Source organism: Podarcis liolepis, assembly GCF_965112155.1.
Source record: "Podarcis liolepis genome assembly, chromosome: Z".
Classification (NCBI taxonomy): domain Eukaryota; kingdom Metazoa; phylum Chordata; class Lepidosauria; order Squamata; family Lacertidae; genus Podarcis; species Podarcis liolepis.
In genome coordinates, this window is record NC_139570.1 from 33357854 (window position 1) to 33371343 (window position 13490).

A 13490-nucleotide genomic window follows, 5' to 3' on the forward strand; every position below is an offset into this window, starting at 1 on the left:
GGGAGCTGTAGTTTGTTCGGGGTGGTAGGAGAACCCTGCTTCTTCTCCCAGAGCTACATTTCCCAGAGTTCCCTGTGAAGAGGGATTGACTGTTAAACAGCTCTGAGAATTGTAGCTCTGAGAAAGGGGAACCGGGGGCCTCCATAGCTCAATGGCAGAGCACCTGCTTTGCACAAAGAAGGTCCCAGGTCCCTGGTGGCATTTCCAGATAGGTTCAGGAATGCCCAGGGAAGTAGCGGGTGGGGGGAGCTGCTGGCTCCTCATGCCACCCTCCCTGAGCCAGCCCTGCACCACTTTAGGAGGCTGGGATCTAAAGCTGCTCGGGGAAGGCAGTGTGAGAAGGATACTATGTGCCCTTCAATCCCAGCCTCACCCTCATGCCGCCCTCCCCAGATCCCAGACTCGAAAAGTGGCTCATGGGTTGGTGTTGCTCTAGCAGCATCAGCGGCAAGGGCTGGGCTGGCACGCAGCAGGCTCTCTTTGCCCTCTGCACCCTCCGGTACATGTGCACCACCCAGGGGCTATGAAAACATGCTCTGCCCCTGCCTGAAGCCCTGCAGAGCTGCTGCCAGCCAGCATAGATGGTACTGAGGTAGCTGGACCAGTGGTACAAAATGGATCCCTGTGTTCCTGTGTTCCTAGTGCAGTTATGAAACTCACTGGATGGTTCTTGACAAGTCACTCTTAGGGACACCACTGGATTCCTCTCCAAAAAGTGTTAGCAAACAGGGTCTGTCCTGCCAAAAATTCTGGCATGGATTGTATAATCTAGGAGAGATGCTGCAGCCCATGTCAGGGCTCCACAGCAGAATACCCATAAGGGTCTCCAGAATTCTCTAGAGTCCAGAGGCTTTCAGTAAGGCAGAACGATAAATGAGGTCATAGAATCATGGAATTGTAGATTTGGGAGGGGTCCCCAAGGATCATCTAGCCCAATCCCCTGCAATGAAGGATTCACAGCTAAAGAACCCCTGGCAGATGGCTACCCAACCTCTGTTTAAAAACCTCCAACAAACGATAAAGTTTCTTGTTTGTTCCACTGCTGAATAGAGCAGGGCAATATCTGATTTTCAACATCATGATATTTCACTAGCTATACATTGTGATATACAGATATATCATGATGTTTGAAATAAGGATGGAGCTATGGAGAGGCTGGCTTCACACTTTTTCCTGCATTGTGATTTTTGCATAGCGTGTGTGCAAACACACACACATCATGATTCATGATATATTGCCAGGTCAAAAATTATGAAACTGATATCATGGCATTGGACTTCAAAACTATTTTGGACAATATATATCGCCCAGCCACACTGTCAAACAACTCATAAAGCAGCCTTCCCCAACGTGGTGCCATCTAATTCCGGCTAAAGTATAACTCCCAGCAGCCCCACAGAAGCTGCCAGCAGGCTCAGCAGCCTACATGTCCAATGAGCAGGGATGATGGAGTGCAACAACTTCTGAACATAGGACCACAGGAAGCTGCCTTATCCTGAGTCAGACTATTAGTCTCTCTAGCTCAGGACCATCTGCACTAACTGGTTTCAGGCAGGGAACATTCCGAGTCCTACCTGGAGTTCCCAGCAGGAATTGAACCTGGGGACTTCTGAAAGCAAAGCAGATGCTCTACCTTGGAGCTACCGCCCTTTCTCTACAATAAAGCAAGATTCTAATCCTCATTGTTTTGGATAATAAATAGGAAATAGGAGCCTGTCTTATACCAAGTGTCAGATCTGTTGGTCCATCTCCTTCAGTGTTGTCTACACTGGCTGGCAGCAGCTTCCCAGGGTATCCATGATGAGGCATTCCCTAGCCCTACCTGGAGATGCGGGCGTAGATTGAACTCAGGACCTTCTGCATGCAAAGCAGAACATGCAAATGCAGAGACCCAGTTTGAGGGCCAGCCCTGTGTAAAGAACTTGTTTTATACACTATCAATAGCCTTCCAGCACTACTGCCTGCAGAAACAAGAGGAACTGGCATTCAGAGGCATACTGCCCCAGTACCAGAGATCCAACATGGAGCATCATGGTTAGTAGCCACTGATAGCGTTGTCCTCCACGAATGTATCTATTCCAAGAAACTGATAAGAAACCACTAAGGGAGTGTAACCTTTGTGAGCCTATGTCCTGCTTGGGTCCTGTTTGTGGATTTTGCATTAAGGGCATCTGACAGGCACTGTGGGAACAGGATGCTGAACTAGATTCAGCAGCATCAGGATCTTATTATGTTCTTATGACTTGCAATAAACCTTGCTGTAACTGAATCCAAAGCAAAGCGTTGGAAGGGATCCCCAAGGGTTATGGAACCCAACCCACTGTAATACAGGTGTCTCCGCTCATCACTCCCTCCTGTTATTTCCTAAGGTGGCAGAGACTTTCCTCTTTCTTCTCTACAAGACTCCAGACCCATCACCGGCGCTTTGTAAATACTGTACATACATAAGAAGCAGTAGGAAGCCCAGAACAAATGTTTATCACAAATATTTCACTTCATGGCATTTTCCAGTCTCAAAACTAACAGTCCAACTTTTTTCTTTGAAAAACAAAACTTAATACTGTTCCAAAGATATCCTTATTGGAACAGTCTGTCTGTCTGATCTGGTTTCTATCCAGGTGTAAAAGTAAGAAAACATCTCTTCCACGACCCACCAGTCAAAGGCAACACATATCATGGAACATTTTTGGGCTTCTTTCATGAAACCCAGATTTGGGGTTGGAGTAACACGATTTCCTGCGTTGGTCTCACTGACCCGCTCTGAGTTTTAGACGCAAGAATTTGTTTCCATAAAGTTCACTTAAGGCACATTAGGGGGCGTCTGTTTTCTAAGTTCATTTGAGTTTGCAAAGTTCCTGCCTTTGATCCCCAGATTGTTCCTCAGGAGCGGGGCGGGGGGCGGGAGTTTGCAGCTGGACACAGTTACGCTACGGAGAGATAATCCCAAGCAACAGACCTTTGCAAACTGTATAGATCATCTTCCGCAAGAAACCTTTCTCCCTCCCTAGAAACGGGTAAGAAACACTTTGCATTTCTGAAGTTTTCTCCTTTTGCCCGTCCCAGCCCTTGATAAATGGCATTCAAAGGACTGGGGCTGCTAAAATTATTTATGATAGTGCAAAAACAGTGCAAAACCTAGATTTGCTCCTGCATCTCTTTCAATTGCTGCTGCATATATATACTGTATGTATGTATGTATGTGTGTGTGTGTGTGTGTGTGAGTGAGTGAGAGAGAGAATATATGTATATATATATATATATAAGGCAATTCCAAATCTAAGCACTGCCTCAAACCTTTCCCTCTAGGAATCATGTATGAACACGATGGGGAAAAAATAATTGCGTGACCCGAGGGCAAAAACTCTTTAGAAATAAAAAGAAGTAAAATAAACAACCTGCATCTATAGCAAAAACAATTGAGTTGTTGGTCCCACTTACCTGCGTGGCTCTGGGCTACTGAATAGAGAAGACACATTACTAGACTCCAAGGGTGAATGGACCTCATCACCCAAGTCCTCCTTTTCCATCTTGTGTGAGTATCCATCGTCCACCGAGACAAAACAGGGATAATTATTATTTTGCTTGTGCAAAAGACGCAGCCTCAAGCCTGGTGGAATATTCTTTCTTTCTTTTAATATATATCCCTCCCCACCCCCCAAAGGAATGTTCTCTTTACGAAGCCATGAGTTTGGATGCTTGGGATGGAAGAGGAGGAGACTGGACGTCTCCTTCCAGCTGCTCTGCCTCTTCTCCAAAAAGTCTGCAAAAAGTTTGCTTGGTGGCTGCTTTGCTTGGAAGATCGGCCGTTCCTTTCTTTCCTTAAGGGAGCCCACTGCTGTCCTCTTCCACCTCTGCCAGTGGCCCTCTGCTTGATCTGCCTTCCGGGGATGACTTTCTACACCGTGATGTTCCCCTTTCCCTTCTCTGATCTGGGAGTGAAACTTTTTTCTTTCCTCCTTCTCCTCTTTCTCCTCTTAGAGCAGATGAGGATAGGATGTCAATCCAGAGGTGCCTCGGCCAATCAGGATCTCGGAAGAGCCCTAATCCCCGCCTCTTCTTCGCTTCTCCGCAGATGGGAGGGGGAGGCGAGGGAAGGAGTTTGCAAAGAAAATTTTGTGTGTGTGGCAAAGAGAGAGGCCTGTCTTCCCCACCCTTTCAAGCTCCCCCTCCAACTAGGGCGTGAGAACAGGCAGGCAGAGGAGACCCCAGCGGGAAGTTTAAATCCAGTCGCTGGAGAATTGATGCATTAAAAGTGATGCATTTAAAAGTAAAAAATCGTGCATTGGAAAAATGATGCATTGAAATAAAATCACAGAGCAAAATGAACAAGCACGGGGTAGAAGAGACAGAGATTTCATCTGTTTAGCTGAGTACTGTTTGCACTGGCTGGCAGCAATTGGCCATGACTGCAGAGAAAGCTGTTTCCCAGCCAGCAATGTAGAAATCTACCAAATCTGACTTTCTCCATAGGAACCTACCAAGCCCTGTGATCATCATGTAAGGCCATTCTTCATATGCCTTCTCCAAGAGAGGTCCAGAGGGTGGCAACATGAGAACGGGCCCTTTATTCAGTGGCTCCCTGTTTGTGAAATGCTCACCCCTGGGAGATTCACCTGGCACCTTCATTATACACCTTTAGACAGGGACGCGGACTTATAAAAAATATTGGGGGGGCCCGGGAAAGCTCATGAATAATAAATAAGCTCATGAATATGCAAATAAAGTGGCGCCGCCTCCTCGTGAGCGAATAGGGGAGAGCGTGCTGCGCCTATTAATCAGCTCCGGAGCGGAAATTGGGTGGAGCTTTTGCTCGGGAGGGAGGGCAGGAGGTATGCAGCCCGACCCTGTGCATTTTGGGCTGGGGGATGGGCAGCGATGGTGCTCTGCTGGAGGGGCACCGGAGATTATTGGGGGGGGCGGAGCCCCCCCAAATGAATTTTTGAGGGGGCTCAGGCCCCCTCAAGCCCCATGGAGTTGGTGCCTATGCCTTTAGATGCCAGGCTAAAATGTTCCGCTTCAACCAAGCCTTTGGCTCAGTAACATCCTTTGCAGTGGTGCCTCGGTTTTCAAACATAATCCATTCTAGAAGATGGTTCGACTTACGAAACGTCCGAAAACTGAAGCAGTTACTTCCAGAAGCATTTACTTACAGAAAACTCAATACAGAAGCTGGAAAGCGTTTGAAAACCGATGCAGTTACTTCCAGGTTTTCGGCGTTTGAAAACCAGAACGTTCAACTTCCGAGACGTTCGAAAACCAAGGTACCACTGTATTCGGTTTAATGTGTTTGTGGGAGAGGGTGAGGGTGGTTATTGTTTTGTTTTAGTTTTTTATTATATATTTTGTGTTTTTGCTTCTATTTTTGTGTTGTTAACTTCCCTGAGATCTACAGGTGAAGGGTGGGATACAAATTTAATAAATAATAATAACTTAATAGTTAAGAAGATCCTACTGGATCAGGCCAATGGCCCATCTAGTCCAACATCCTATTCTTACAGTGGCTAAACAGGGACCCAAAAAAGAAGCCCATAAGCAGGATATAAGTGTTAGCAGATCTTGCAGCCTGCTCTTTTCTTTCTAGTCCATTTTATTTTTTCCTCACTACCTACTTCTTTTCGCTTCACTTGAAATCCACTCTCCTTCTTTCTTGTTGAGGAAGGGCAGCTTAGATGAAAAGGCTTTTGGAAGGGAAAATTCAGGGAAACTTTGTTTGGAGTTCTAAATCAATGTCTGGGCCCAAAACCTGCTAGGAGAGCTTGCAGCTTGGAGAATTAGATCACTTATGGTTTCTGGAGTTTGAAGATTTTATTCATGCAGGAACTGTTTATAGGATGAGTGGTGATGAGACAGAGAAACAGCAGACATTTTGCCTCAACAAGTGGAGAGATTTTTTTTTTAATAGCTCAGCTTTTGGGGGTGGAATTAACTTAAACAGAGAGCTACAAACAAATGCTGGCTAGATTGCTACACAAGCAGTGCCCGCTGGTGGTTTAAAGTAAAACTTGCATTAACTACAAATTCAACAGAATGAAATGTATTAGCTTTTCTCCAGCACTGAATGCAACAGAAACATTCTCCTCTGCTTTGATTTCCAGCAGCTGGTATACAGAAACATACTTCCCCCAACAGCTGAGATGGAAAATACAAAGAGTCTGCTGGATCAAGCCAATGGCCCATCTAGTCCAGCAGCCTGTTCTCAGAGTGGCCAACCAGATGCCCCGATAGGAAGACGCTCACAAGCAGGAACCAATCACAAGAGCACTCTCTCCCGCTGTTGTTTCCAGCAACTGGTATTCAGAAGCATCGCTGCCTCCAACCATGTAGGTGGAGCATAGCCATTGTGACTAGTAGCCATCAATAGCCTTCTGTTCCTTCCTGAATTTGTCAAATAATCTCTTAAAGCCATCCAAGTTGGTGACCATCACTGCCTCCTGTGGGAGCAAGGAGTCAGCTAGACTGGTAAAGGAAAAGCGATTTATATGCATTGTATATGCGATATAACATTGAGCCACCAGATGGTGATATGGAATCCCGTTTTTCTCTACCTGTTTTCCCTGTTTAAATTGACAACTCTTTAAACTGAAACGTTGGATGTGTCTAGATCTAGCCCAAGTGCCAAAGTTTAACTGCGCTATGTGAAGAAGTCCTTTCGTTTATCTGTCCTTAAGCTTCCAACATTCAGTTTCATTGGATGCCCACACAAAGTCCTAATGTTATGAGAGAGGGAGAAAATCTTTTCTCTATCCAGTTTCTCCATGTCATTCACTTTTATCGTGTCTCCCCTTACTCACCTTTTTTTTTTGTAGAGTACAAAGCTTCAGAAAAAAAGACGAGAGAGACTTATTGGATATGTTTATTATACGAGAATAAGAAGATCTGCAGCCCATTCAACCAAGTATGAACGTGAAGTGTACATGAACATATGCATGGATTTTCATGTGCACTTTAAAAAAAAATGCAAGCGTTGCTGGAAATGTGGTAGACCAAAGTTAAGATTTTAAATACGAGAAGCTGAAATGCACACATCCCTGTATCCCTAAGGGAAGTGTCTCCAACACAGTTTCGATGGAGACTCTATCAAGGTATCCACGAGATCTCCCTTTGCAGTAGCTGGTGCTTTGCCATTAAACTGAAAAGGTCACGATTCCAGACAATGAGCTATTTGTGCCGACCAAAATGAGGGGCGGGGGAGTTGCCCCACATCTGGAGACCAAAAAAAAAAAAAAAAAGGAGAGAGAGATGAAGAATGACAAATATCAAGTGAATCACAAAGTTGGTCAGGACCTGCATGCTGTCATTTTAGAGGCCACGAATGCAGCCCAGCCAACTCCCCTCTTGATTTCTCCAGTGTGTCAAAAGTATGGTTTTGTTGTGGTAAAAGCTGGAATCTTCCCCACTGGAGAGGATCACTTGAGCCCAAAGGGTCACTGACCTCCTTAGGAGCGTCCCAGTTACATAGAAATGTGCAAACCCACACCCTCATTTGCACGCCCTCTGACATTTCAGAGACAAAGATAGTTGCTAGTGGGAACAGCCTTTATTCTTTTTTGTTGGTTTTTTTAGATTTTGTTGGAGCAAATCAAACAAATCAATAAAATAAAAACAACCAAAGTGGAATAGGATGTTAGTGTATTTTGCTTATTTCTTGACAAACCATCATCCAGAATTTGCACATACCTGAAATCTGTTTGTTGTGCCAGAGAGATGTCTGAGTGCCAAAAAAAAAATAGAAAAAGGTTCATCTCTCTCTGCTGATACTTTGCAACAACACTACACAGGTTTCTGAAGTTGTTACGTTAGTGAACTGTTTTCAGCCACAGTGTTCATTTTTAATAATCCATCTGGTGGTGGTGGCTAGCGCTAGGGACACCCTCCTGACCCCAAATCTGTGGCCAGCCTTGGGGAACACCCTACCCACATCTGGCCTAGGTCTGAATCAATTTGGGGACGGTGCTAAAAATTAATGGGAGGTTTTCAAACCCTAATTAAACACATATCAGGAGGGCTTGGAGGACTTATTCCTGCTTAGAGGAAGAGGGTTCAGTCCTGCTGAGGTCTGCTTTGGAAGCACCTTTGCTGCTTGCAGAAGAACATCACCCAGCTACATCACCTAGAATTCAAGTCTCCAGGGCCTGATGAGCTGCAACCAAGGATTCTAATATAGCTTGTGGATGTAATCTTAGAATTCTTGGAAAACAGGCGAGGTCCCGGCAGACAGGAGGCAGGCAAATGTCCCCATCTCCTAAAAATGGGGGGGGGGGAGACTCAGGTGACTACAGACTGGTCAGCAGGAAAGTATCGGAGATTACAGTCAAGCATAACTATGCACAACTGCTAGTTAGTACATGAAGGGATTAAGGACCACAGAGCTGTATTGCTAGATAGACTCAGGGTAGGACTTGAACCAATGGCTTCAAGTTACAAGAAAGCAGATTTCAACTAAACATGGGGAAGAACTTTCAGGTGGGAAGAGCTGTTCGGCAGTGGAATAAACTCTGAGAAGAGCTGGTGGACACTCCTTCCTTGGATGTTTCAAGCAGAGGTTGGATGGCCATCTGTCATGGGTGCATTAGTTGAGGTTCCTGCATAGCAGGGGGTTGGACTAGATGACCTATGGGATTCTGCCAACTCTACAATATAATGCTTCTATGATCAGAAAAGCCTGCTGGATCACGCAGATGAGAGGGCTCAGGCAGAGGAATCCCATGGGGGTGACACACCCATGTCCTTACCATTCACCCCATTCCATTCCAGCTGCTGCTGCTGCTGCTAGTGAATAGTGAAGCAGTGATAGTTTCCAGCAAAATCTTGAGAGTTCTCATGAAATTCTCATGGGATCTCACTGCTGCTCCTTCTCCTCAGTACAATACTGAACTGGATGGACCAAAGGCCTGACTCATACTATAAAGCAACTTCCTCTGTTTCTATTTTCTGGCAATTTATTCTTCTAACCGGAGAGACCAGAAATTGAACATGGGAGCTCTTGCTAGCCAAACACAGGCTCAGCCACTGACCTCTCAAAGCAGATCCACATTCGCACAGAGGTGGATGAACTTTATCATCCTGAGGGCCACATTGCCTTCTGAGAAACCTGGGGGCCACAAGCAGAACCATGAATGCCAGCAATAACTTTTAGCGCAGTCGGCTCCAGATTCAATCCCCAATTGCATCTCCAGGTGGGACTGGTGAAGGCACCATGCCTGATAGCCTAGAAAGCTGCTGCCACTCAGTGTAGACAGCACTGAGATGGATGGATCCGTGCTCCTGTTTTAATCCAGTCCTTTATACAGAACCATGAAGACTGGAATCTATATTTTCAGGGGAAGAGCCATGGCTCATAAGCAGAGCACTTGCTTTGCATGCAGAAGGTCCCAGCTTTGAGCCTCGATAGCATCTCCAGCTTGGACTAGGAATTTCTCTACTTGAAGCTCTAGGGTGGCATTTCCAGTCAGCATCAACAATACTGAACTAGATGGACCAAGAGTCTGACTTGGCATAAGGCCTTCCTTCCTACTAACTTCTGTTCTGTATTCAGAAAAATGACTATAAACTTACTTTATATTATGGGAATGGACTACAGCTCTGTGCCAGGGCCCAATCTTTTCAGGCAGGAGGTCCCAGGCTCAGTCCCCAGTGGCCTTTCCAAAGGAGGGCGAGGCATGTCCTCTGTCTGAAACCCCAGAAATCCACTGCTGCCAGTCAGTGTAGGTAATAATCAGCCAGATAAACCAAGGGTTTGACTCATTAGGCAGATTCCTATTCTCATAAGGGTAAGATGCTGGTCCAAAATCTACCCTCCAAGTTCTCCAAGGTTTTCTTCTCTGGGAATGTGGATTCTGTTTTTCAGTCTCATTCAGCCAGTCAGAGTTTATGATGCTGGTGGACCAATGTTCTGACAGTGCAAGGCAGTGGTGATGATGATGACAATGATGATGATTTATTACTTACACCCTGCCCATCTGACTGGGTTACCCCAGCCAATCTGGGCGGCTTCCAACAGAATATAAAAGAACATAACAGAACACCAGACATTAAAAACTTCCCAATACAGCATTGCCTTCGGTGGAAAGTCATATAATTATTTCTCTCTTTGACATTTGATGGGCAGGGATGGAGGAAGGGGGGTGCCGTGGGTGCAGTCTGCCCTGAGTGTCAGCACTGAGGGGGTGACAAAATGCTGGGCAGAACTCACTGCGGTGCCTGCAGCACGCCCAAGACATGTGTCTCTCCTGCGCTGCCCAAATGGTCCGCCTGCTGCCTCCCCCACAGCTGTAGGGCTGCTGAGTGGGAGGAGGCAGGCAGACTCCAAAGGCCCCATGGTGCACCCTGCCCCTATGGGTGCAGCGCCTCAGGCACCCATGCGGCTTCCTCCACCGCCCCTGACAGGAGGACGTTGGCTATGTCTCTGGTCACATCATCCATAGAAAGCATTACAATTCCACTTTAAACAGTCATGCCCCCCCCCAAAAAAAGAATCCTGGGAGCTGTAGTTTATTCAAGGTTCTGAGAAGTGTTGGAAGACAACTCCCCTCTCACAGTTCCAGAGTGGTTTAACCATCAGAACCTCTTCCCAGGGAACTCTGGGAATTTTAGCTCTGTCATGCCCACGGACATCTGGTTGGCCACTGTGAGAACAGGATACTGAGCTAGATGGGCCAGGTAGTCCATCATACTGTCAAAAGGCTCTTGCCCTCAGGAAGTTCTATCCTATTGTTTGGTTGAAATCTTATTTCTTGTCATTTGAATCCACTGGTCCAGGTCCTGCCCTTGGGAGCGGAAAGCAAGCTTGCTCCATTTCCCATGTGACAACCTCTCATGTATTTGAAGAGACTGATACGGGACAGACATGTTTTATTGCATCTGGGACAGATGAAGACATCTGGTTGTGCTTCTCCCTGCGCTCCTCCCAAGGGTCATTTCTCCTGTGGTCACTGCTGTGGATCTATAACCTGACTATCTGTCTCCAGGCACTGTGGTTATCTGCAAGGGATTCCCACATGGTAGGGTTGCCAGGCTTCATGTCATGTTTACAGACATGTAATCATTGTAGCATAGAGTTGGCCTGCGAATGGGCCTGGTATCTGAAGCCAGCTCCCCCATAGAGCACGCTCTTGGGTATCCTGCCACCTTCCATTCTGTGGACGTGACCAAAGCAGTGTAGACATCATTAAGACAGGAGTGGAAACATACTGGGAATGTGGACTTGGGAGAGCACGTTTTTGTTTGAGACTCTATCTTGCCATGTGATACCCAAAATATTTCTGATGCAGCTCATGTGAAAGAAGTTGAGGTGTTGCTCCTGGTAGTTGTAAGTTGCCTATGACTTACTTCCAAAAATCAGCATGCTCAACATGCAAGCCTTGTAGACCTTCATCACATTCTTTCATAGTTTTTCGGAGAGGCAAGCCATTGTCATGGGAGTTGATGGTGTTATTCAGCTAGTTGAGGGAGGGAAGAACATCCAGCTTTTCCAAGACAGGCAAAGTCTGGATGCTGTCGATTGCTGTGTCAGTGAGTACAGTTCTTGATAATGATTGGTCCATTGCTTCATCTACTTGCTATGGTCTGTGATGATCTCTCCAGACAAGGTTTTCAGAGTGCAGTTTTCCTGGCTGTTGGTCCAAAGGCTTCCTTCATGCCTTTGTACATATGTGAGTTTTGCCAGTGTCAGCAGTGAATTGGATGCTCTTACACAGCTTTAGCCAATAGTCACTGGCACATTGTTTGGCAATCTGCTGGGCATTGCTCCCTGCCTTTTTCAATGAATGTCTTCCTGCAGGGCAGATGCTTGTAGTTCACAAGAGCCTCACACTTTGCAGCCAGAAGAGGCTCAATGTCAGTCTCAAACCAGTCTGGGATCTGTTGTTCTCGTTTGCCAAAGGAGGACATAGCTGTGTTGTAGGCTACCTCTTTGATGTGGTTCCACCTTGCTTCAACGCTATCTGTGAGGCGGTTCAGTACAGCTTGTTTGACAGAATCAGAGAAGCATTCACAAAGTTCAGGTATGACTGTTCTTGCGTTGATTTGAGACTACACTTTCTGCTTTGTGCTATGGACCCACTTTGGCTGGAGATGGATCTTGCTTGTCACCAGGGAGTGATCTGTGTCCCAGTCAGCACTGCGGTAACTCTGTGTGACACAAACACAGTTCAGTGCTCTTCACCTAGTGACAATCAAGTCTGGCTGGTGCCAGTGGCCTTGACCTTGGATGTTTCTAGGACACTCAGTGTTTTGCCTTGATAGAGAAGAATGTGTTTGCGATAAAGAGGCTGTGAGCCTTTGTCCATTCTCATTGATGCTGTCAATATCAAAGTGGCAGTTGTCCCATATGTGATGGTTCCCAACTCTGGGACCCTCCTGGCAGCCTGGTCCAGTTCCTTGTAGAACTAGTCCTTGGTCAGAGCACATTGTGGGAGTGTAGACGCTCAATGTGTTAACCAGGCTGAAGGTAGTTGAGAGGCAAAGGGAAAGTAAGCTTTCTGAGTCCATGGTCAGCAATTCTATTGCACACAGCAGCCCTGGGGTTTCACCAGAATTTCCCCTCCTCTTTGAAAATGTGCAAATACAATTTATTTTATTATTTATTTAATGCATTTATATCCCACCATTTTCTCCAAGAAGCTCAAGGTGGCGCACATGACTCTTCCCATCCTGAATTAATTCCCACAGCAACCCTGCAATGTAGTTTGAATTAAGAAGAAGTGACTGGCCCAAGGCCACCCAGCGAGCTTCTGGCCAAGTGCTGGATTTGAACCCTGGCCTCCCAGGTCCTAGTCTGACACTTCTAACCACTATGCAACACTCGCTCTCATTAACTGTTGGAGAATGGATAGGAGGTGGAGAAGTGGGAGGGATTTTTGGCCCAGGCTACTTAAAGCAAAAAATAAAAATAATCATTTGGATTCTGTTCACTCATATCTGAGTCTTAAGGCTGCACTGTAATCTGACTTCCAAATCTTTCCATACAATTCTGCAGCCTAAATATTTTTTTGGGTTTTTTTTAATGGCTAAGGAACAAGCAAGAAAATAAAGTCAATGCTCTTGGGAAACTCTTGGAAATCTGATGGAGAGAGAGGAGTCTGTTAACATAGCAATTCCTAAACTAGCCAACAGCTTTGCTTTCTGATGTTTTAGGAGGGTTTGTCTTTTTTTCCCCCTTCCTCCAACTCAGTAGTACTGTACTTACCAAATGAAAATCTCTTTGTTCATTTTGACACGCAGGATGAGCTTTCGCTTGTCTGAGAAACTGCAATCATTTGATGAGCAGAATGTAAATCACCAAAGATGGAATTAGAATCTGTCCAAGACAGATAGTAAAAAGCGAAAATGTCCTGATGTTGACCCAGTGTTTTGTGGCCATGAAAAAGGGAAATCCCATGCTAGGGATAATTAGGAAAGGAATTGCAAACAAAAACTGCTGATATTATAATGTTGTTATGCAAATCTATGCCGTGACTACATTTTGAATACGGTGTACACATCTGATTGCC

At 45.8% G+C, this 13490-nt stretch overlaps 1 protein-coding gene and 1 long non-coding RNA gene across 7 annotated transcripts in view; one reads left to right on the forward strand and one right to left on the reverse strand.

Annotated features, from left to right (window-relative positions):
• COL5A1 (collagen type V alpha 1 chain) overlaps positions 1 to 4147 on the reverse strand; it is a 184710-nt gene extending 180563 nt beyond the window's left edge. For 2 of the 4 annotated variants that reach the window (XR_014521361.1, XM_083484935.1), the window contains exon 1: positions 3439 to 4141. Coding sequence is in view for 3 of the 4 variants with exons in the window: in XM_083484935.1 (XP_083341061.1) it covers positions 3439 to 3544 (106 nt within the window). In the remaining variant the exon portion in view is untranslated. Of the gene's footprint in view, positions 1 to 3438 lie in introns of all 4 variants that reach the window. The other 2 variants (XM_083484933.1, XM_083484934.1) reach the window with 2 other exon arrangements.
• LOC310698345 lies at positions 2738 to 7622 on the forward strand. 3 transcript variants are annotated; one of them, XR_014521421.1, is made up of 3 exons: positions 2738 to 3014; positions 3307 to 3532; positions 6099 to 6796. It is a non-coding gene; the product is annotated as an uncharacterized lncRNA (long non-coding RNA). The 3 variants fall into 3 exon arrangements; XR_014521422.1 differs by having other exon boundaries at positions 2739 to 3014; positions 6096 to 6796; XR_014521423.1 differs by lacking the exon at positions 3307 to 3532 and adding an exon at positions 6807 to 7622 and having other exon boundaries at positions 2811 to 3014; positions 6096 to 6459.
• Positions 7623 to 13490: the final 5868 nt, after the last annotated feature.